This window comes from Euprymna scolopes, chromosome 18 (assembly GCF_053919585.1).
Source record: "Euprymna scolopes isolate OS-2025 chromosome 18, ASM5391958v1, whole genome shotgun sequence".
In the NCBI taxonomy this organism is placed as follows: domain Eukaryota; kingdom Metazoa; phylum Mollusca; class Cephalopoda; order Sepiida; family Sepiolidae; genus Euprymna; species Euprymna scolopes.
The window spans coordinates 113232126-113257931 of NC_136499.1; the positions used below are offsets into that span (position 1 = coordinate 113232126).

The 25806-nt window shown below is 35.8% G+C and overlaps 1 protein-coding gene across 1 annotated transcript in view; it reads right to left on the reverse strand.

The window, feature by feature from the left end:
• The window catches only part of LOC145297772 (uncharacterized), a 482067-nt gene extending 457071 nt beyond the window's left edge, over positions 1-24996 (reverse strand). The window contains exon 1 of the mRNA XM_080144017.1: positions 24576-24996. Within this exon, the coding sequence (XP_080000143.1) occupies positions 24576-24662 (87 nt within the window). The 5' untranslated portion in view covers positions 24663-24996. The remainder of the gene's footprint in view (positions 1-24575) is intronic.
• Between the last annotated feature and the right edge of the window lie 810 nt (positions 24997-25806).

A 25806-nucleotide genomic window follows, 5' to 3' on the forward strand; every position in this document is an offset into this window, starting at 1 on the left:
CCATAACGAACACTATTATCTTCCTTCACCCCTTTCTCATAAGGACATTTATTCTTCTTTATTTTCCACTCAAGAATATTCAATTTTATGAGTGAGGCATAGGAGTGTATTCATTTATTCAGTGAGAGGTAATATTAGTACAACGACATTTATTGATATAATTTGCAATTCATTTAAAGTCGTTAACACCCTTGAAGCACGCCCGGCATTTTCCGCAAAAGATTCTGTACCTCCATATTTCCATTTCTGATTTTGTATTAAAGAGTTTCTCTTTATAATCTCCTATTTTAAAATCTAACTTCTGAAACCTAATAATAAAACGAGCCACGTATTTTATTATATAATAGCAGGCTACCCGGCATTGTCCGGTCGTAAAATACGCTTAAACATGATATTTTCATTAATGCATTATTCGTTTCATTATGTTTCACTATTCATTATTATTGTTGATTAATGCATGATCGTATTTATTAATATATTATATTGTACCCTGTATATTAATGATTTAAAAAGTAACATAGGCATCACCATTTATCAAGGTCAAGAGGCCACTCGAGGATAAGGGTTAAAGAGTGCACAGTTGAAATTAGACAATATAGTAATCGTCAGTAATGGAAATTCGGTAAATTGGTTAACTTATTATGGAACGGCTCATCAAAAACTTGTTTACATTAGACTTGAAGACAACCATATTGTAGTCAGCTGGAAAGCAGGAAAACGGAAGACAATTCCATAGGCGTTCAATTCTAAGAAAGCAGCTTTGCTCATGGAATCTACGTTTAGGTTTAGGCACAGATAAAGAGTGGGGGGAATTATTGATAGTGTTTTCTGCTAGACGAGTGTTTCTTGTGAAAGTTTGGCGAGGGGGGCCATAGATTGGAGCGCAGTCTAGCACTTGCCATGGAAATAACGATAAAGCAAAGACAAACTGGCTACATCTCTTCTGTGAGATAGAGGTTGCAGGGAAGAGAAAAGGACATCCCCTACGAGGCCACGAAGTCTATTTTGAACTCTATCAATGCAGGATAAGTCTTTTCTAACAGCTCCTGCCCAGATGTGGTAACAGTACTCCATCCTTGGACGTACCTGGCTCTTATATACATAGAGAATTGCATCAGCAGTGAGATATCTACTGGGTCGATAGAAGGATCCTACCATTTTCCAGCGGTCTTGGCAAAGGATTTAATATGTGTTCCATTTAAGATCAGGAGTAAAGGTCAAGCCAAAAAGCTTGTCAAAACATGAGGCCTCCCCAAGACGAGAGAGCTATTTACTTCAATTGATGCCCGATAATGATCAGAATGTTGATGATGTAAGGATAAAAGCTTGGTTTTAGATGCATTAAAAGTAACCAGTTTGTGCGCTAGTATTTATTTTTCTACATGGTCAATTCCGTTTCTCAATGCAATTTTGTTAGAAACCAATGACGTGTCACTGCTTGTGACGCACACCCATGACAGGAGTTGCTTTCTTAGAGTCTGAGACATTCGGGCGGAATGAAAATAGGATGCATTATTTTTGGAATAACATCAACAGCATCGGCTTCTTAAACGTTTCACAGGCGTCGGTAAATGTTGATCGGTTCAATTTTTTGTGCATGTAGGAATCCAATGATTCATCTTTGCTTCTGACGCATGTCCATGACAGGTGTTGCTTTCTTAGAGTCTCATACGATTAATATCTGCAGCAGAGACATGAAACTTTCAGACTATGAATGAATAAGTGCAGTCATCATAACAATGCAACTTGTAATCTCTTCTGATCAATTCGGGCGGAATAAAAAAGAGGCATTAGTTTTGGAACACCCCTCGTTGTTAAGTTTGAGTTGGATTTCTCATTAACCATTCTATATGGGTGCATCTTTGTTTGATGTTGTGCCGATTATTATCTATCTATTAATACGATAACGCGTGTTATTTTCTGTGTCACGCTTATATTCGAGCCGTTTAATTGTTATGGACTTCCGTCTCTTGTAATAAATCATTTTACCAAGAATTCTTCATAAGTTTTGGTTTCGATTTCGATTATAGCAGATGGCACTCCAGTAACGTATACTTTTTAAAAATAATTTATCAATAATTCTTTATAAGTTTTGGTTTCGGTTTCGATTATAACTGATAGCACTTAAGTTTATATATATATATATATATATATATATATATATATATATATATATATATATATATATATATATATATATTCAGAATTTTTGGTTTCGCTTCCAATTAAAGATGATGCACCGAAGTCATATGGATATATATTCTTTTGGAAATCGCAACTTTATAATATATAAAAATCGATAAAACATTAAATCTATAATAATATATACGAAATCTGCAAGAATTAAGATATCATATTTAAGCGTATTTTATGACCTGGGAGTCCATGCTAGCTTAGAAAAATACTTTTGCAGTTTTAACAAAAGAGCTACAATAATAGAGCTTCTCTATTAACACTGAACATCTACAGAATTCTAGCATCAGTATATTACATATGAATCAGTCCGCTGTGAAATATCTACAGGTCCCGTTAGTTCTTCTTCTTCTTCTTCTTCTTCTTCTTCTTATTATTATTATTATTATTATTATTATTATTATTATTATATGGTAACATTTTTTTTCATGCATATACTGATCTGGAAGCATTTAAACTGACAACTACGAAGACATTTTTAAAAATTCTTAGCAAATCTTCATCTAATTAAATGTTCTGAAAGCCGCTTTCATCAAACCATTTGAGAGAGATTAAGCTATCTCAATTATCTTTATTATATAAAAAAAAAACTTTGTGTATGTGTCTGTGAGTTCGTTCCATATGGACTCCGAAACAGATGAGCCGATTTTATGAAATTTCACCTAAATGTACTTTATGTATCTGGCAGTGTTCCCAGATAGATTTTGTATCGGAATGTCTTTGATAAGTATCGATAATAAAAAATGTCTGTTAAAAGAGGGAACAGGCGATTTTGACTAAAGTTAACACCTTATACCGCCTAACATAACAAGTGCATTTGAGAAGTTTTATTAATACACAAGTAGAAAGGTCCAGCATATAATATAAAAAATAGGGTCTTTGATATGACATGGGTGGATTCAAGACTAATGTTTTTGTTTAGAGCACAATCTACCCTATGTGACGAAGGCCATCAACTCCCCATGTTTCCTCCTATAACACAGAACAAGCTAGGTAACATACAAATATCCGTGCATGAGGTCGCCAAGCTAATCAAGAACCTAGATTCTAGTAAAGCAACTGGCCCTGATGGCATCCCAATTATAGTGTTAAAAAAGCTTCAACCAGAACTTGCTCCCATACTTACGAAACTATTTAAGCGCTACCTTAAGGAGAAGTGCTTTCCGACTCCCTGGAAGACCTCATCAGTTTGCCCTGTATTTAATAATTCAGGTGATAAGTCATCTTCCTCTCAGTACAGACCAATAAGTCTCCTGTGTGTTATGAGTAAGTTGCTGGAATCCATATTAAATAGAGAAAGTCAACCACCTCAGCAGGAATAACCTTCTTAGTGACACACAATATGGTTTCCGCTCTGCAAGATCTACCGCAGATGTGCTGACGATTATATCCCACAGGATTAGTGAATCTCTTGACAAAGGCTTTCTTTCTAGGGCAATTGCTCTTGACATATCAAAAGCCTTCGACAAGGTATGGCATAAGGGTCTACTTCACAAGATTTCAAGCTACAGTATAACTGGAAATGTTTTCTCAATCATTAAATCATTTCTCTCCGATAGGCTCAAAAGAGTAGTGGTAGATGGACAAAAATCGGAGGCCTGCAATATCAATGCTGGAGTCCCTCAGGGGTCAATCCTGGGCCCAACTCTCTTCCTGATCTACATCAATGATCTCCCTAAACACATACTTAAATCATTGGTTGACATCTATGCTGATGACACGACAATCTACGGCAACACATCAAAGACTGTAAATGACAAAGTTCTCTCTGATTCTCTCTCCTCTGATCTCGAGCGCGTAGTTCAGTGGGGGAAGTTGTGGCTAGTTACCTTTAATGCATCCAAAACCAAACTCCTATCCTTACATCATCAACGCTCTGATCCCCATCTGGCATCAATTGTGATGGATGGCTCTCGTCTGGGTGAGGCCCCGTGTTTTGACAAGCTTCTGGGTTTGACCTTTACTCCTGATCTGAAATGGAACACGTGCATCAAGTCTGTTGCTAAGGTCGCTGGAAAGATGGTGGGATCCTTCTACCGCTCCAGAAGATATCTCACTACTGATGCAATTCTCTATCTATATAAAAACCAAGTACGTCCAAGGATGGAATACTGTTGCCATATCTGGGCAGGAGCTGCTAAAAACAGCCTATCCTGCCTTGACAGAGTACAAAATAGACTTCGTGGCTTAGTGGGGGATGCCCTTTTCTCTACCCTGCATCCTCTCTCCCACAGAAGAGACGTTGCGAGCCTATCCTTGTTTTATCGTTATTTCCATGGCAGGTGCTCATCTGAACTCCAATCTCTGGTCCCCCCTCGCCAATCTTTCACGAAAAACACCCGTCTAGCTGAATCCACTGTGAAAAATTTCCCCCACTCTATATCTGTGCCTAAATCAAAACGCGGATTCCATGAACAAAACTTCTTTCTTAGAACTGCACGCCTGTGGAACTCTGTTCCGTTTGCCTGCTTCCCACGGGACTACAACTTGAATGTCTTCAAGTCCAATGTTAACAAATTCCTAATGAACCGCCCCCTTAAGTAAACACTTCATCAAATCTCCACACTAACGTAATGTACTTGCAATAACCCTTATCCCTGAGTGGCTTCCGGGCCTTGATAAGTGGTGATCACTGTGTAAAAAAAAAATCGAATTATGATACTGGACTTTTGCATTTTAAACTTAAAATTAGATTTACTATTCAAGAATTATCAAATTCTTATTAAGCTAAGCAAAATAACCAGCAGTTTGAAATAAGAACGATCGTGTGGTACCTCATTAAAAACACCAACCAGACGCGCTCATCACGCTTAAAATCTTGTCAGCTAAGAGCAAGAAATTTCAGGAGAGTAGAATGTGAACCAGGTTTATTTTCGGCAGCTTCATAACTCTTGTTCTCTTATTTCATCCTTTTGTCCTCACATTCCATGAGCGATGTTTTCGACAAAGAGCGAAGAATTGCTGTTTTCTTGGTTAGAATCCATTCACATAACACTTATGGTTGGCTATTATTTTTTTTTTTTTTACCTTAAACTAATACTTTAAACTCCATCTAGTGGCTCCATGCCTTATCTGAGGCGATTTTCATAAAAAGTCCACGGCACGGAGTTTTTTTTTTTTTCAATAGAAATCACTCCAGACAAGGTATGAAACCACTTGATGTAAGAAGCTAAAAAAATACTAATTCAAGGTCAAAAACTTGCCAACGATAAGTATTGGATGGAATAGATTGTGATCTAGAAAACAGCAATTCTTCTCTCTTTGTCAGAAACAACGCTCCTGGAATGTGAGGACTAAATGAAAAAATAAGGGAAGCAAGAGTTACAAAGCTGCCGAAAGTAAACCAAAATCCAATTTCTACTCTCCTTAAATTATAACGAGGGGTCGTGTTAGTAAGAAACCCTTGAAACTCTCCTTAGTGACGTAGTTTCGTTGACTTCCGCTCTGAGAACCCTTGACCTTTAAAAAAGTGTTACCTAAACTTTTTCGCTCGAACACATTATGCTGCAATGTTATTATGTTAGCAACACGTTTTTAATGCTATGGAATTATTTTAATGCATTTGAGCTACATATTAATTCTGACGTGTTGCCATTTTCAAATAATTGCTTTCCTGAATCGTTATGTTTACATTATAGTTGTTTAGACATCTGCATTTATTGAAGCGAGACACGCGCGAAATGTCAAGGTGACCAACTCGCCCAAAATAAGAGAAGACAATCAATTTCATAAAACAAATTCAAATCATTTTAGCAACTTGACTTTATAACATGCGTCTAACTTCATTTTTGCATACACTCGGCTAGAGATTTTTAGATCCTGAGCCCCGAAAATCAACGGAGATTAGACCAGGGTTGCCCAAATTTCAGGACACCATAAGAATCCTTGAGCAGGGGAAAGTTTTTTCCACGGAGTATTAACAAGATAATTTCTAAAATGAATATGAAAAACATTCATTTAAAATTTTAACACGTAAATACCCCCACAAACCCGACAAACACAAAGTCCCACCCCTACACAGTAGAGATCCCTAGATGTAAGAAAGCCTTCTACTCTAATAGCTTCGCCCCAGAACTTCAAGACGTCGGAATTCCCTTCAGGGTTCTTGCTTCCCCAACTGTACTGACATGCAGAAGTTCAAGTGTAATGTGAACAGACATCTTGCTGCTCAACTCCCTACACAGTATCCTTGCAAATTATCTCCCTGATAGTAGCACCTACATTAAAGTGGCACTGTGCCTTGTTTTAGCGGAAAATGTAATAACAATAAAAATAATAGTACGGTGATGACTAATCCCTATTAACTCCTAACTGTGGCTCGAACGGATACCATAATACTTAGTTCGCTGCATCTCATCGGAACAAAAGGACATTTCAGCCAGATCGACCCCAAAGTTTCGGAGAAAAGGTGAAACGGATAAACAGACAAACTAAGAAAAAATAACACATACACACGCACACACATATTTATATACTAGCCTGGGTACCCGGGTGCTTAGAGGTTTGTGTTGAGCAAAAAAAAAAAAATGTGGTAGTAGGGTGGCAGGTTCGAACCCGTACCACGAAGGAGGAAAAGAACGTAAAAAAAACATGTGACGTCTTTGCCGTTGCGTCCATTGCTCAACCGGGAGTAACAAATATTTAAATTAAGGCTAGTCAATCGAAAAGAGGGGATGACTTTCGAAAATATCGGCGAAAACGGCGAACCCTCCCTGTAGAAAAGTGCCAAATTGAGGTTTAAAGGATTAACGTTTTTAGCCAATTTTTCAATATTTGTCGTCTGAATGGTGGAGGTTCAATACGAGATGAAAATCCGTCACCTCTGCGAAATTTTTAGGCATACATACCTACATACATACATACATACATACATACATACATACATACATTTAAACAGATGTGAGATTTATATTATAGATATCAAACTTCATATAAATAGATATAGTATAATTTTGTTTGTTCTTTTAACTTTAGGATTAAATGTCATTTTCAGATTTAAAAAAAAATTAAAAAATCACATCTTCATTAGAAACCGGACAAATCAACGTTTAACTTTTTAAAGGTTTAAATGTCATTTTCAGGCTCAAAAATAAAATGAAATAAAAGAATTAAAATCACATCTTAATTAGAAACTGGACAAATCATATTTGAACCTTTTAAAGTTTAAATGTTATTTTTCAGGCTTAAAAAAAGGTTTTCAAATTACGTCTTAATTAGAAACCGGACAAATTAACTTTTGCAGAGGTTTAAATGTTATTTTTAGGCTCAAAAAAAGAAAAAAAAATCCAAATCACATCTGAAGTAGAAACCGTACAAATCAACTTTGCACTTTTGTAAAGGTTTAAATGTTTGAATGTTATTTTCAGGGTCTAAAATAGATAAATAAAATAAAATAAAATCACATCTTGATTAAAAACTGGACAAATCAACTCCGTTATCTCTTCTCTTCTTCTCTTTCTTCTATATAAATAAAATGAACTCATTTTTTCCCGTGGGATTTTGACCTTAATAGGATTAAAAATCAAGATATTTCATGCAAATACATTATGCACAAACGGCAGAACAATATCTGAGGTTTGTTATAGGCTTATTAGTTCTCAAATTCCTCGATAATCTTAGATTTCTATACTTTTTCTGCTGAGAAGTCACGGCCAAAATCGGTTAAGATCAATGGAAGTGGTAAAATATTTTCTCTCTTAAAAATTCCTTCTCCCCCTGCCACCACTTAACACCGTTTGGAGATCGTTCACAAGGAACAGTTGAGAAGAGAACACCGGTTTGGCTTCGTAGTTCTATCATGTGAAGTGATTTAAAATCACTAAACTAAGCTGCAGTGCTCTGTGGCGTAGTGGTTAGGGTGCTGGACAATTCACATTATATTTTCACGTTCGCGCCGACCTACCATAGTTTTTTTTTTTTTTTTCCTAAACAACTGGAATGAACTTTTCTTGGTGGCCGAACTGTTAACGTTGCAGATGTTTTTTTTTTTGTTGTTTTTTTCACACTTTATTTTCCTACTTTTACTCATGACTCCGGGTTTGATCCTTCCTACTTACCTACCATAACATTTTTTAAAACTCCCCCCCCCCCGTCCCGGAAACAAACACTCGGGCAACGCCGGGTACCACCGCTAGTAATTGTTATATTTCTCTGCACTCGCGGTATTTGTTGCTTACAACTGATAAAAAAAGACAAGATGGCGCCGGCCTCTTGTTTCAAGGAAGACATTTCACAAGTTCATTTATTTCAGACTTTCATCGGGTCATAATGAAATCCTTTGTGTCATTTTATTGGGAGGATCTTAATCTCACGTGTTGTCACATTTATGATATGTCTGCGTTTTATCAAAATAAACCTTTCTACCTCAGTCATATGGAAAAAAAGTTTCTTTTCTTTATATTTTTCTTTCTGTACTTCAATCTACTTTGTTTTATTTTATGTCTGATGCCAGTGGGATCGGCCAGGCTAATTTGTAATCGCTTGAATTCACTGCACAACTTAACAAAGGTTGATAGGTCATCTTCATTGCTTGAATGTTAAAAAGAAAGAAAAAATAAGAAATACTAAAAAGGTGTTTCGTCTCTGAAAATTTAGTTTGGTCCACCGAGAATTTAACGCTTTTCTGGGGACGAGGTATTTGCACCTATTTATGAATAATAAGATAATATCAGTCTTGTGGAACGCTTGTTCCGGCAAGGGATCTTTATCCTGGGCCCCAGAAACCAACATATAGTTGGACAGAGGTTTCTGTAATGATCTGGTCCCTGTTGATTTTTATGTGGGAGTTTAATTCTGTGCTGTCCTAGGAGGTTCACCCTTGCAGACTTTTTTTTGTTTTACACAGTGATCACCACTTATCAAAGCCCGAAAGCCACTCAGGGATAAGGGTTATTGCAAGTACATTACGTTTGAGAAAAGGGGTTAGTTTATTGCTAATCGCTTGAGGCACCCTTACCGAATACTTACGGGGCTGCCCAGGCATTTTGCATGGAGTGTCCCTTCTTGAGGGACATTGACTTTTCAATCTCACTTTCCGAACCTGGTGTCAAAGTTTCTTGCAGCGGAAGAGAACTAAACAAGAAGAACAATAAAGGTAGACGTTTGGAAGGTTAAATGTATAATCCCGAACTGTGCATTGGACGGATATCATAATACTTTGTTCGCTGGACTTTGTCATAGCAAAAGGCCATACAAATTTTAAGCCAGATCAGCCAAGTAGTTTTCAAGAGAAAGTATAACAGCAGACAGACTGATAGTAATATAATATAGGCAGGGTGTCCCAATAAAATGTGTACATACTTTAAGTGACCATAAAACCAGCATTTATTAAAATAAATAAAGATTTCATACATCAAAATACTATGAATAAACATAGAAACCAGCTAATTATCGAAATGGCCCAAATTACTGGCCGTTGTGGTACAGCTGACGACGTTACCTGATTGAATCCAAAACGTTCATAATCTGCTAAATTGGTATGTTTGCACATCATCTTTCAATAGTTATTTTCAACTCATTCATTGTAGCTGGTTCAGTGGTTTGAACCTTGTGTTTAAAATGCCCCCTACCCCCAAAATCCAAAGTGGGAGTCAAATCCAGCGAGGACAGTACTCGATATTTCCTCTTCGTCCTACAAGATAGGTTCATGATGGTGAGGAGGTGCTCTATTTTGCTGGAATTACCATTCTTTATTGCGAAACATCTTTTGGAAACGTGGCATAGTGAATTCACGTAGCAGTTCGAGATAATTTAAAGAATGTATACATTTTATTGGGACATCCTGTATATATAAACATACCAACATTTTATGAATAGATATATCCTTTTTTTTGTTCTTTTTTGTTTTACATAGGAATCACCACTTATCAAGGCCCGGAGGCCATTCGAGGATAAGGATTAATAGGTATGCATTAGTCAATGTGATTATAGCATAATAAACATAAGCAGTGGAAAATTTTGTAAATTGGATTACTTAGGGGACGGTTCATCAAGAATTTGTTTACGTTGGACTTGAAAACAATCAGATAGTGGTCAGCTGGAAAGCAGGCAATCGGAAGAGAGTTCAACAGGCGTGCAGTTCTATAAAGAAACTTTGTTCGTGGAATCTACGTTTAGGTTTAGGCACAGATAAAGAGTGTGAGAAATTATTGATAGTGGTTGTGGCTAGACGAGTGTTTTTCGTGAAAGTTTGGTGAGGGAGGACCATAGATGAGCACTTGCCATGAAAATAACGATAAAACAGAGACAGGCTCGCAACGTCACTTCTGTGGGAAAGAGGTTGCAGGAAAGAGAAAAGGGCACCCCCCCACTAAACTACGAAGTCTATTTTGAACTCTGTCGAGGCAGGATAAGCTGCTTCTAGTAGCTCCTGCCAAGATGTGGCAACAGTACTCCATCGTTGGACGTACCTGGCTGTACCTGGCTTTTATATAGATAGAGAATTGCATCAGAAGTGAGATATCTACTGGAGCGGTAGAAGGATCCCATCATTTTGCAAGCGATCTTGGCAATGGATTTGATATACGTGTTCCATTTCAGGTCAGGAGTAAAGGTAAAGCTTGTCAAAACATGAAGCCTCCCCAAGACGAGACCCATTTATTTCAACCGATGCCAGATTGGCATCAGAGCGTAGATGGTGTAGAGATAGAAGCATTTAGATGCATTAAAAGTAACCAGCTACCGCTTTCCCCGTTGTACCACATGCTCAAGATCAGAGGGGAGAGAATCAGGGTCTTTAGGGTCTTTTTATGCGTTATCATAGATTGAATGTCGTTAGCATAAATTTCTACGAATGATGTAAGGATGTGAGGGTGTGCTTTTGACTTAAAGAAGTTTAAATGGTAATCTCGAATTATTTTTTTTTAATTTAATATCACGTTGATAGGCCATCTTCGTTGTTGGAATCTTAGAAAATAAAGAAATGCTAAAATATCTTTAAGTTTTGTTCCTCGATAATTTAACGCTTTTCTGGGGACAAAGTATTTGCTCCTTATTTACGAATGATAGTCTTGTGGAACGTTTGTTTCAACAAACACAATAAAGATAGCACCAGTGGAATGACTTCTAAAATATTTAATGCTTAATGTTTCATGGTTGAAAATACCAGTTGGTGACTAGATCAAAATATCCAGTCTTAATTGAAGCGTACTATGATTCGCCTCCATTTCTGTATGATAATTCTTAAACCAGCTAAGAATGTTAATAAAATGGCGACATTTTTCCTCGCCCACATAAACAGTTAAAACCCTTAGCAAAAACGTTTCCGCGATTTAGCGTATCTAAAAATCCGAACGAACTCTGGTTTTAAAACTTCTCAGAAGTAAACGGTGTTACTTAATTCGAAAACCCTGTCGGAATTGTCAGTCAAAACATACGAATATCTGCAAACTATTTTTACAAAAATAATTATTACGGGTATTATAAGTAAAATATTTTTTTTTTAGATATTGCTATCTCTATATCTATAGCACAGTCACTTTGTGTGTGCATGTGAGTTTAAGTTCCTTCCTCATCGATTCCGAAATGGCTGAGTCTAGCTTTTGCAAATTTCTACATAAAGGTAATTTATATGTCTGGTAGTGTTCTTAGATATGTTTTGTACAGAAATTCATTCGATAAAAATCGAAAATCGAAAAAATCCGATATTAAAAATAAGTCTTCTCTCTTATAGATAAAAAAAAGAATAATTTTTACAAGGTAATAGTTTACATTACTCCGGCCGGTGTAACGTGAAATATTTACCTGTAAAAATTCTTCTTTATCATCTAGAAGAGAAGAAAGACTATGTTTAAGATCGTCAAACCTAAATATCAGCTGACATGGGAAGTTGACGAACGACATTATCATTATTATTTTTTTTTTTTTTTTACTTTTTGCGGATTAGTCCACCGGGCAAATTATTCCTCGTAATACATAATAATCAATAGAAGATTGATTCCATAATAATACATACGCAATTTGCATAAATTAAAATATCATTTTTAATCGTATTGTACGACCGGGCAACGCCGGGCGGCAAGCTAGTAATAACTAAGAATATCAGTAAACATTTTTTAATGAATATGTTTTATCTACATATATTTTTTTATGTTAATGTTTATTTACAGAAAGATTTTACAGAAATAATTAATATTGAAAGTATACTATTTATATTAGTCCTCGCGCGACAGAGCAGGACACAAAATGTTTTAAATAATAATAATAATAATAGAATAACAATAACAAAGACTTTCGCTGACGAGGACTACTATTGAGCGTAACCAATTATACAGTGCTTTTGAAATTTTCATCTCTCCTTTTCTCGTTATCTACGGAATATTTTTAATGAAACCTATATGAAATATGTTCCTTGTTAAATTGTAAAGATGTTCTATTCTGAAAGAAGTTTAAAAAAATTTAATCTAAAAAAGTTATTTTAAAGTTGTTGTTTAAAAAATTCAGATGTTCTCATTATTCATAATATAATACGTTAAAATAAATTAAGTAAATGGAAAATAAATTCAGTGTATCTTATTAATAAAATATATGGAATAACAATGGATGAATGCTAACAGTTTAAAAAATGAAATTTTCACTTATAAATTGAATAAAATAAATGAAATTAAAAGAAAGTGTTTAAGGCCATATTCGTTGCTGGAATGCCCGAAAGAAAGACTAAAATATCTTTAGTTTTGTTCCTGATAATTTTACGCTTTTGTGGGGACGAGGTATTTGCCCCTATTTCTGAATGATATAATATCAGCCTTGTGGAACGTCCGTTCAAGCAACCAATATAAAGGTGGCACTGGTGAAACGACTTTTGAAACATTCAATGCTTAATATTTAATGGTTGAAAATACCAGCTTGTGACTAGATCGAAATACCCGGCCTCAATTGAAGCATAGTATGATTCGCCTTCCTTTTTTTTCTGATAATCAGTTAAGTGAGTTAATACAATGGTGATATTTTTTCTTTACTTACATAAAGCGTTTAAACCCTTAATAAAAACGTTTCGGCGATTTAGCGTATCCACCAATGTAAACGAATTCCGGTTTTGAAACTTCTCAGAAATAAACGGAGTTATTTAATTTTAAGACGCTGTCAGAAATTTGTGCATTTGTTCATTTTGCGGACTGCTATCCTCATCTTCATAGTTGTTTTTTTTTTCATCACGTTTTGGGCAACTCATCCTCTGGCCTTCTTCAGGTGATTAACCGCGACTGGATAAGAACGCTGATCCTTTAACTTATCCCCAGTGATTACGGTCAAAGTTAGATTTTATGGCCTTATAAATCTGGTCTTCTATTGTCGGGTCCGCACCTGTCCTATATTTTTTACGAACGTTTTACAGGAGGTAACCATGGATGGGAGCTCAGTCGAACACCTAGCATAAAAGTAACGATAGTGCAGTGCTAGAATCGCAACGTTTCTTCTGCGAGAAAGAGGAAGCAAGGAGGCAAAAAGGTCCTCGTTCACTAAATTCCAAAAACGGTTTTGTGCCCTGTCCAAAGAAAGAAAGGGTACTCTTAGGAACTACTTCTTCAGATGCGACATCAGTACCCTATCTTGGGACGTACTCGACTCAGGTACAGGTAGAGGACTGCGTCAGGAGTGAGAGACTTTGTGGAGGAGTATAATGGTCCCACTATTTTTCCAGTGATTCTGGCAACAGATCTGCGGTTTTCCATTTCGGGTCAAGGGTTAAAGGTCAGTCCCAGAAGTTTTTCAAAGCCAGGTACTTCATCGAGGCGAGAGCTATTCATTTAAGCTGGGGCAAAGTGGGTATCTGAGAGTCGATTGTGAAAAGACAGAAGTTTGGTTTTGATGTATTACAGGTAATTAGCCATTTTGATTTTGTTGTACCACACGCTCAAGATCGGAGGAGAGAGAATCTGAAAGATCCTGATCTTTGTAGGCCTTTGAAGTGTTGCCGTAGATGATAGTATTGTCTGTATAGTATAGATGTCGACGAAATTAAACCCAATATATAAACGGCTATATATCGATCTGTCTGTCTCCATATTTTCAAACTCTATCTCCTCCGGAACTAAAAGTTTCAGAGCAGCGGTAGAGCCCTTAAATGATTAGATATTTAACGAGCCGTTATTTCATGGGGTTTTCGCCCGTTAAAATTGTTTTTAAGGGGTCAAAAATGGCATAAAATTGAAAAAATCGTAAAACATTTAGTACATTCATCTTAGTTTATTTTTAATTTGTAATCATTTTATGTAATCATTTTATGTAATCATTTTATGTAATCAGTTTATATGCGTGTCACGTTGGTACAGTGGTAACGTCACCAGCTCAGAATGCTACAGTTTCGGTTTCGATCCTAGCTAGTGTTACGTAAATACTTTTTTTTCTACTTTCGAAATCAGGACTCTATAATAATATATACGAAATCTGGATGAATAAATATCATATTTAAGCGTATTTTTCGCTAACCCCGCTAGTTACAAATACATTTTTTCACAATTAATTTTTCGGGTCAAGGGTTAAAGGTCAGTCCTAGAAATTTGTCAAAGCCGAGTGCTTAATCAAGACAAGAGCTGTCCATTTCAACAGAGGGGGAGTTACAGGGTGAAAATCTTATTTACTGTGGTCCGCCCAACATCAGTACACTCAAAAAGAAACAATTTCTCTTACACGCTGTAAAATACTTTATTACTTTGTATGTCCGATCACCCATTCATAATTGCAAAATATCCTATAAAACGCTCGTTATTTTTTATTTTATTTTATTACTTACATTAACATGTAAAAATTTAGATAGAAATATAATCCGCCTATATTATGTATTTTCGCTTTTATTATTTTAGTATATAATATTTATTTTAATGCGCATAACATAGTCCGCTGTGTCAGTAGTACGTTGCCATTTTATTATGTGCTCATTATTTTCGTTATATTTGCGATTATTATTGGTTTGCTTTTTTTAATACGGCATATCATGGTGGGATCTTTCTATCGATCCAGTAGATATCTCACTGCTGATGCTATTCTCTACCTATATAAGAGCCAGGTACGTTCAAGGATGGAATACTGTTGCCACATCTGGGCAGGAGCTGCTAGAAAGGACTTGGCCTGCCTTGAAAGAGTTCAAAATAGACTTCGTAGCCTCGTAGGAGATGTCCTTTTCTCCTCCTTGCAACCTCTATCTCACAGAAGAGATGTTGCGAGTTTGTCTCTGATGTATCGTTATTTTCATGGAAAGTGTTCAACTGAGCTTCAGTCTATGGTCCCCCCTCGCCAAACTTTCACAAGAAACACTCGTCTAGCTGTAAACACTATCAATAATTTCCCCCACTCTTTATCTGTGCCTAAACCTAAACGTAGATTCCATGAACAAAGCTTCTTTCTTAGAACTGCACGCCTGTGGAATTGTCTTCCGTTTTCCTGCTTTCCGGCTGACTACAATATGGTTGTGTTCAAGTCTAAAGTAAATAAGTTCTTGATGAGCCGTTCCATATAAGTTATTAAATTTACCAAATTTTCATTACTAATGATTACTATATTGACCAATTTCTACTGTACACTCTTTAACCCTTATCCTTGAGTGGCCTCTGGGCCTTAATAATGTGGTGATGCCTTTGTAAAAAAAAAAAAAAAAAAAATATCATCCTTTTTCGAGTTTTTTTAGTGCCGAAACCAATAATTTGGGAGGAAAAACGTTTTTATGCTTCAGGTTTTTTTATGTATTCAAATATTTATTCATAGTGTTTGGTTTGGTTGTTTTGTAGCGGGAAATTATTATTTTTGTTTTCGGCTTTGCAGAACGTGATTGAGTCATGCAAAAGGAGAAGAAAAAACAAACACCGATGTTTGGTGCATTTAAGTCAGGAAGCCAATATCTTCGAACAACCTGACGTGAAAGCACCAGTCGATTACAGAATCGTGGAAGGTGACCACCTGAGTGCATCAAATTCATTCCACAGAAACACTTTCACGTAGATCCTCCTGATATATATATATATATATATATATATATATATATATATATATATATATATATATATATATATATATATATTCTTAATTTTAATTTCGTTATTCTTTATTGGTAACAGAAACTCATTATGTTCACCCAAAAGTTGGTTTACTGATTTTATACATATATATATATATATATATATATATATATATATATATATATATATATATATATATATATATATATATATAATAACTAGCGGGAAGTGTGCCCGGATTTGCCCGGGTGTAAAATATGCTTAAATATGATATATTAATTTGTCCAGATTTCGTATATATTATTATAAATTCGTGATTTCAAAAGTAAAAAAAAAAAGGATTTTGGTGCCATCAGCTAGAAACGAAACCGTAGCATTCAAAGCTGGTGACGTTACCACTGCAACAACATGACACTCATATAAACTGATTAAAAATTAAAAATAAATTAAGAGGAATGTACAAAATGTATAACGATTTTTTAAAAAAATATTTTACCCATTTTTGACTCCCAAAAAACTATTTTAACTGGCTAAAGACCATAAAAGAACGGTCCATAAAAAAATCCAATCATTTTAGGTCCCTGGCGCCGCTTTGCGACTTTTGGTTTTAGAAGAGATAGAGTTTTAAAATATGGAGACAGACAAACCGATATATAGCCTTTTATATATTAGTCTGTTATATAAACGTCAGTTTGTATGTGTGTGTGCGTGTGTGTGTGAATTCCTTCCCTATAGGTCCCGAAACGACTTAGCTTATCTTTTTCGTATTTCACATAAAGCTAATTTATATTTCTGACAGTATTCTTAGATATGGTTTGTGCAGAAATTTATAAATATCGAAAATCGAAAAAATCGGATCTTAAAAATAGCTTTTCTCTCTTATAGATTAAAAAAAGAATAGTGGGGAATATTTTACGTAGCACCGGCCGAGGTAGATAATAAAATTTTAGCAAATCATTTCTTCTGAAAAAAGAGTATATTTATTATAATCATGAGATATAGCTCAGTGGTAGAGTGTTCTATTACAGATTGAAGAATCCCTGTTCAAGCTCGGTATACCTCACCATTTCATTTTTTCTTATTAATGATTTCAATTTACAAAAACAGCAAAGGTACCATTTAAAATCTCCGAAAATCATTTCTTCGTTTGCATATTCAAAAACTAAACATTAATCAAAATAGCGTTTTTCAGGGCATTTATTGTTAAGCCCAAATATCAGCCAACATATTGTAAACAAACACAGACGGAATTTTATGAACGACATTATCGTCATTATTTTTAATTTTTTATTTTTTTTTTGTGAATTAGTCCACCAGGCAAATTATTCTCTTTTTCAAGCCCGACCCTTCGAACGACAAATATCGAAAAAATGTCTGAAAACATTTATTCCTTTACCCTTTACTGGGCACTTTTCTACAGGAAGGGGGTCGCTTTTTTCGCCGATATTTTCGAAAGTCATCCCCTTTTTCGATTCATTAGCCTTAGTTTAAACCTTCGTTACTTCCGGTTTAGCAAAGACGTCAGGTTTTTTTTTTACGTTCTTTTACTTCTTCGCGGTGCGAGTTCGAGCATGACTGCCTACTACCACTTCATTATTTTTTTGTCACCTCACACCCGAGCAACGCCAGGCACCCAGGCTAGACTATAATATAAATCTCACTTGTCAGTTTAAATGTATGTATGTATGCCTAAAACTGTCGACAAAAGCAACGAGATTACGAGATTGGTATCGTTTTGAAGCCGACCCTTTGGACGACAAATATCGAAAAATTGGCCAAAATATTAATTGCTTCACCCTTCACTTTTCTGCAGGGAGAGAGTCGCTTTTTTCGCCGATATTTTCGAAAGTCATCCCCTCTTTTCGATTGACTAGCCTTAATTTAAACATTTGTCACTTCCGGTTGGACGATGAGCGCAACTGCAAAGACGTCATGTTTTTTTTTTCTTTTCACGTTTTTTTTTTCCTCCTCGAGCCTGTCTGCCTACTACCACTTTTTTTTTCTCAACACACACCTTCGAACACTTGGACAACGCCGGGCAACGCCGGGCAACGCCGGGCAACGCCGGGCAACGCCGGGCACCCAGGCTAGTCTACAACAGCGTGTATTAGGATTGTTTTATGCTTTTTTGTCTTTTGTTAATCCTAAATCCAAGTTGCAAGCCCCTACCGCCACCCCTTTAAAGTCTTCCTTAACCTCGCTACTAACCCTAATTTAAAGAAGGAAGCTCCTCCCTCGATAGCTAAAGATATGTAAGGAAAAAAAAACCGGTTTATAAACGTGAATGATTCTATTAATAAACCAAAGGCTTTTAAAAAGATTACTGTTTCGTGTGTTCGTAGAAGGGCAGGTTATTTTTGTGTAATTTTAACGAAAAATCACCAACTTGACTTTTTCGACAAACGCTTTTCGGAATTATGAATTGAGTAACACGTTAGATCTACACGTAACAAGTGAAGCATGCATGGTCCCCCGTGTGAGTGCACAGTGAACGAGGTATAAAAATGACTAAGTTCAGCGTTCACCCCCCCTTCTATTTATCCCCCAAAGTCCTTAGGGGACGTCAAATCCTGGTGAAAATGAACAAACGGTGCAGTTTTAGCGTATATAAATTTGAGTTCTGCACCATGCAAAAAAAAAAAAAAATGACTAAGTCCATCACTTGCTTCCCCCTCCATTTAGTATCAAAAGTCCCCAAGGCCTTGACATATTTAAATTTGAGTTCAGCACCATGCAAAACTGCTAAATAGACATACACAGAAAATTTTGGACAAATATGGTAAAATAGTCCCAAAAAATGGAGTGTTTTTATTAGCCCTATAAGAGCCCCTGGGGCACACGCAAGAGTTATTGCGAAGTATAGACAAACAAAATTATATAGAAATCAGTTAGTTACAACTTTTCAGAAAGTTTTTAAAAAATCTAAGGCATCAATTTTTTTTAAGCACAAAAGTGTCAATTTTAATCATTTTAACTCAAAAGGCACCCCTAGGGGGGGACAACTGGAGTTTTCCCGGAAAATTCGTTTCCGATTATCTCCTAGGGGTGCCTTTCAGCTTAAAATGGCTAAAATTGAAACTTTTGTGCTTATTTAAAAAATTGATGCCTTAGATTTTTATAAAACTTTCTGAAAAGGTGAAAGTAGCGAAAAATGAACCTCTCCCCATGTTAAGAATGGGTTTCTGAATAATAACGTTATTATTTCAGCACGGTACGTATTCGGTATTAGTATTAGAACTTCCATGGACAAAATTTATAAGAAGTTTCCATGTGTTGACACCAATACCATGGGACTGCCTCACAACTGATTACAATATAGTCGACCTCAAGTCCAGTGTTAATAAATACTCGTTGAGCCATTCTCTTAAATAACCATTCTCTGCCCATTAATCGATTTCAATCCTCTCATCATGTTGTTCATCATTCAACTGATTATCTTTTTAACAGTTATCTTCGAGATGCTTCCAGCGATTTGTTAGCGTTGACTAATTAATAAAAATATTAAATTAAAAAAAAAAAATGAATCCGATTTTTAATAACAGTTTAGATTTTTTACAAACAAACTCGAGAATTACGAGACAATTTATTGTGGATTAAATAATTATTTTAATTTCAGAATATTTGCAATTGAAAACCTTTTGGCTTTGTTCAAATTGCGCATATTCATGTTTTCTGTTGACCACTCTGCTTCACGATGAATGACCTAAAAAAGTCTCTTCTGCTCAATATTTGAGCATTAAAATATTTTGTTATTCTGAAAAAAAAAATACAAAAAAAAAAAACTAGCAAAGTCCGTTTGCGTGTTTTGGAACTGGTAAACATTAATCCGAAGGGACTTTTCCAGGGCATTCATCGGGAAGCAGGACGACCAGTAGAAAACGGAAGTAGACAAAATCATGCAGAACTTAAAAAAAGCTAAAGTTTTTATTTTTAATATGTTAAAGATTGTTTCCAGTTGTCAGATTTATAGCACGACCACAAAAAATAAGAGATGGTGATTCTCCCGATTAGCCTCTACAACTATAATCTTATATAATCTACAACTATAATCTTATATAATCTATAATGGCCTAACGTTCACAGGAAACATGAGTTGGAACAATTATATTGAAAACATTGCCAGGGCCGCGGCGAAAAAGGTAGGCTCTCTCTACCGTGCTTGAAAGCTACTGACACCGGAAAGTATCCTGTACCTCTATAAGGCCACCATTCGCCCATTTATGGAGTATTGTTGTCACATTTGGGCTGGTGTAAGAAAATAAAAAATAAAAAAAATCTTTATACAGATTCCTACTGATAGGTTAAAGTAGGCTGTACGCCAACCATTACGCCAATTTATTCAGTATTTTTGTTTATAAAAAAATAAAATACAATTTTATCGGGGGAAGTTGTTGGCGGCCATTTTCGGCCTATTAAAGAAAAATAGACAAAAGAAACGACTTAAAATTTAATCCAAGCAAATAAAAAGTTTAAAAGTCATTCATTTTTTTGTCTTATGTTAAAAATGTCTTTCTAAATTTTCACAGAGCTAATATAATTTAATATTTTAACAAAAATGCTGAATGAATTGTGCTCTTAATACAGAAAAAGAAAATAGCACAAAAAATAGCACAAAATATAGCATTTTCCTGCTTTGTTAGAATAGGGTTTACACCAAACATTACGTCAATGTATTCAATATTTTTGTTTATAAAAAATTAAAATACAATTTTATCGGTGGAAGTTCTTGGCGGCCATTTTCGGCCTTTTAAATAACAATGGATAAAGACATGACTTAAACATTAATTCAAGCAAGGGAACATTTAACAAAGCCACTTATTTTTTTAATGTTAAGAATGGCTTTCTAAATTTGCACAGAATTAATCTTATTTTTAGGAACAAAAATGCTGGTTAAATTTGCGAAATGTTGGTGTACGATCTGTTTTTTAACCTAACAAATAAGTACATCAAAGTTTTGTGTAATTTTCTTTCATATCTAGGGATTAATCCGGAGAAGTACTTGAGAAAAATGTTTCATATATCAACGGGGTGGGCGTTGGGGGTCACGGTTATTGTGGCCTGGTAGACCAACACAAAACCTACCTTAAAAACTTATTTTCTTAGGGGTTTCGTGTGTGCTGAAAACGAATATCACATTTAAGATTGGGTTACGATACTGAAAAGATATTTTTCGTATATCTCATGTAGTAATATAACGCGCCAACCATATTTTTTCATATTTGTAAAATTCTACTTGGTTTCCACCTAAAAACATTCCTTTAAAATACCGACTACTTTGGGGTTTCGGGTATGCTGAAAACGAATATCGCATTTAAATTTTCTGCAAATAAGTAGTTTTCCTGATATTAAGCAATGTATTTTTTATGTTATAAGTGATGGCCATTATTGTACGCGCATATGTTTTTATATAAAAAAAAAGATTAACTCTTCACTATCTTGAAAATTTATTCTGTTGTTTCTGTATATGCTGATTACACCATGCTCTATAACAGACACGACAGGAAAACAAATGAACACATATCTAAGGAAATGGCAAAAACACTAGAGGATGACCTGCAATCTGTAGTGGAATGGGGACATAAATGGACGGTCACATTCAATGCTGCCAAGACTAAACTGGTTTCCTTCAATAATTACAAGAAACCTTCTCTGCCACCAATAGCAATGGTCAGTGACTCCCTGTCTGAGAGTACATCTTTCAAACTGCCTTGCCTAACGTTCTCAGGAAACATGAGTTGGAACAATTATATTGAAAACATTGCCAGGGCCGCGGCGAAAAAGGTAGGCTCTCTCTACCGTGCTTGAAAACTACTGACACCGGAAAGTATCCTGTACCTCTATAAGGCCACCATTCGCCCATGTATGGAGTATTGTTGTCACATTTGGGCTGGTGCATCTGCTACTAGTCTCTCGCTCCTAGACAAGGTTTAAAAGAGAGTCGCCAACCTGATAGGTCCTGAACTGTCATCTAAGCTTCAGCCTCTGTTCCATCAACGAAATGTTGCATCCCTCTTCCTGTTCTACAAGTATTTTAATGGTGAATGCTCTGACGAACTGCAAACACTTGTGCCCCCACGACGTAGACACCCTCGACAAACCCGACAGGCAGCTAAATCCCACCCCCACACAGTAGAGATCCCTAGATGTAAAAGATCTTTCTACTCCAATAGTCTCTTCCCCAGAACCGCTAGACTCTGGAATTCCCTTCCAGGTCCCTGCTTCCCTAATTGTACTGACATGCAGAAGTTCAAGTGTAACGTGAACCGACATCTTGCTGCCCAAATCCCAACATAGTGCCCCAGTAGTTGCTGACCCTGATAGTAGCCCCTACACCAACGTGGAAATGTGCCTTGTTTGGGGTGAAAATGTAATTTTAAAAAACATATGGCCGCCGGAGTACATGACTACATAAAACAGGCGATTAAATATCATGAAGACTATTTGACGGCACCAATTACAATCACTTTGCTATTATCCTTCCTTCGTTATGCAATGGATACTGACTTTGTAGTCGGTGTAACTGTAATCCATCTTTTAGACTCTAAATATATTAAATCGCTTAATTTTTTAGATCAGGTTGAATTATATTAATTGAATTCTTTGGACTACTGTTCTCATCTTGAGTACCATTTTCACAACATTTCGGTCGATGTAACCTCCGACTTTCTTCAAGTCTATCTTTTTTTTATTATTATTCAATTTTGACTCCAAACAAAGCACAGTGCCACTTTGAAGTAGGGGGCTACTATCGAGGATATAAGTTGCAGGGATATTATGAAGGGAGATGAGTAGCAAGATGTCTGTTCACATTACACTTTAATTTTTGCATGTCAGTACAGTTGGGAAAGCAGAATCCCGAAAGGGAGTTCCAAAGTCTAGCAGTTCTAGGGAAGAGACTATTGGAGTAGAAGGCTTTCTTACACTTAGGGATCTCTACTGTGTAGGGGTGGGATTTAGCTGCTTGTCGGGTTTGTCGGGGTATTTACGTCGGGGGGTACAAGTGCTTGTAGGTCGTCAGAGCATTCACCATTAAAGTACTTGTAAAGCGATGGGACAGAGGCTGAAGCCTAGATGACAGTTAAGGACCTATGAGGTTGGCGACTCTTGTCGAACCCGTGGTCTAGTGCTGCTGGGAAATTTTCAGTTATAAAGTGATATTCACCTTAAGGCTGAAGGTTCAATCCTCATTGTGGGCGACCAAAAACTACAATTGTGAATTACTTAGGACCTCTATCCAGCCATGTAAAGAAAAGGTTCCGCTCAAAATTCCTTCCAAATTCCCGAGTTCGACAGAAAGATTCCCAAATTCGACAAGATACACCTGAAGAAGGTCGGAGGTTACATCGACTGAAATGTTATGAAAATGACACTCGAGATTATAAACAGTAGTTTGAAGAATTGAAATAATATCTAAAGATGTTATTCAATACTATATTTACGTAGAAATCAAGGGTTCTCATTTGGTAATCGATAAATAAGTATCGATCTCACCAACGAATGGACACGCGTTCTTCTTGGCCTACGGACTAGTGTAGTTTCTGTTCTTCAGATACTGCACCTCAATTTCTTGTTCTTTCTCGGTGGAAAACAAATCCTTCACGACTGAGACAATTTTTATTTTTGTACCTTTTCTCCACGTTAAAAAACAACCCTGGTGTCTAACTCTGTCCCGTGTGGAGGCATTCTAAATAGGGATACCCAGATGATTACAGATATTATCAAGTCAGTTCTGAGTAACAACGGAGAGTCCCGAGTCAGTCCCAGAAATTACTGAAGTAGTTTACGATTCGAAAGTCACATTCTCTTTCTCTCTTTTTAGATTTTTTTTTTAAAGACATTTTTAAGGGCTAAGTATTTTTTTTTAATTATTAATCCATACCTAAGACAATCAATGCTTAATGCAATCTGCCTTTTTTTTAAATATTTTTGCGGCTATAAAATCGTAAACTGTTTCGGCGATTTCCGGGACTAACTCAAGGATTTTCTGTTAATATCGATTTTATTGACAAAGAATCTTTTTTTTAAAAAAAAAAGAAAGAAAATTAAATTTCAGATATTTCTAAAGAATTTGAACCCTAACCTAACCTTGGTGCTTGTGCAGCTTTTTTTTTTTTTTTTTTTTTTTTTTTTTTAGATAGAATTTTAAGGTTAAAGTTAATTTCTACTGTATCTTCTGTCCATAAAATTCTTCCATAAAATTTATTATTTCAGTACGGCCCGTGAACCGTACAAGCATCTCAAACCTAACAATGGTTTCAGATTTAGTTAGCTGAAAGTCGGTTTCGTTCCGTTCAAATTCTGTAGAAGCACTAAATTTTAAAAGTTTAGATGCTAAGAAATAATTCTGGAATAATTATGAAAACTGTGAAAGCATTTAAAAACGTATCGGGAAAAATTAACAAAAAATTTCGAAAATACATTGAAAAATATACTTACATTGTTGCCGGCTTTAGTTAATCCTGCTATTAAGCATATACTTCCAATGAATAGTAAATCTTTAAGATTACCATTCCAGTAACCCATGTTACGTGTTTAGCGACGGAGTCTCTTTATTTTAATTTTTTTTTTCTATTTTTTTTTTTAAATTGACAAAAATTTATTCAGATTGTTTTTTTTGTTTTTTTTATTAGAAATTTAAAAGTTTTACCTTTTACCACTGATTATTATCATTATTATTCTAGTTCCCTTATCGAAATATGAAGTGGGCGCGAACCCGGTTCTTCAACTGAGGCGGAGAAAGATTTGAGCGCAGTTTTTATACGAACTGGATGGAAAAGACGGCGATTCGGAATATGAATTGTGGGAATGTTGGATAAGAATTGCCCCCACCTTCTAAAAAAGAAAAAATAGGTATCGTGCACGTTATTTTTAGCTATATATATATATATATATATATATATATATATATGTGTGTGTGTGTGTGTGTGTGTGTGGGTGTGTGTGTGTGTAAAATTGAAGGGGAAGTTATGTGCGTATGTCAATTCTTACACCGCTCCTCCCTCTATCTTTTTGGTTCACCTTTCTACCTCTTACCCAGCTCGCTAAATGATTGACGAAACACCTTGAATATGGGCGTCTATATCACCCACAGGCCGCCCTGTCTACCCCCACCCCCCAACTGAAGTCTACACTCACGAATAGTGTTAATTGTGTTTATATATTTATGCTATTATACAACTGAGGGTTGTGGGCAGATGAGAAGGGGCAGGGGCGGGGACGTGCTCTGGTGCACGGCACGACCCTCCCGACAAACTACGTTTCTTTCTTTCTTTCTTTCTTTTTTTTTTATCTAATGGTGTTTCTCTTTTGTTTCTTTTCTTGTTTGTTTGCTTCCTTTTTTTTTTTTTTTTTTTTTTTAAATAAAAACGCGCCAATGACGCTTATTTCTGTATTTTAAAAAAAAATCTCTTTTTCTTCTTTTTATATTAAAAAAAAATTTTTTTGCCTTTCTTTCTTTCTTTCTTATATGCCGGGATTTTAAATCAGTGAGTAAGGGGAAGGGGAGCGAAGGAAGGTCCAGGGAGACAGTTTTTACCTGTTCTTGACTGGCTCATGCGTCACAAAGCAAAAAAAAAAAAATAATAATTAGGTATAAGTTTGTAACGAATTGCGTCATTTTGTGACAAGTCATAATCTTACGTTGTAACGTTATCAGTTACAAGAAGCA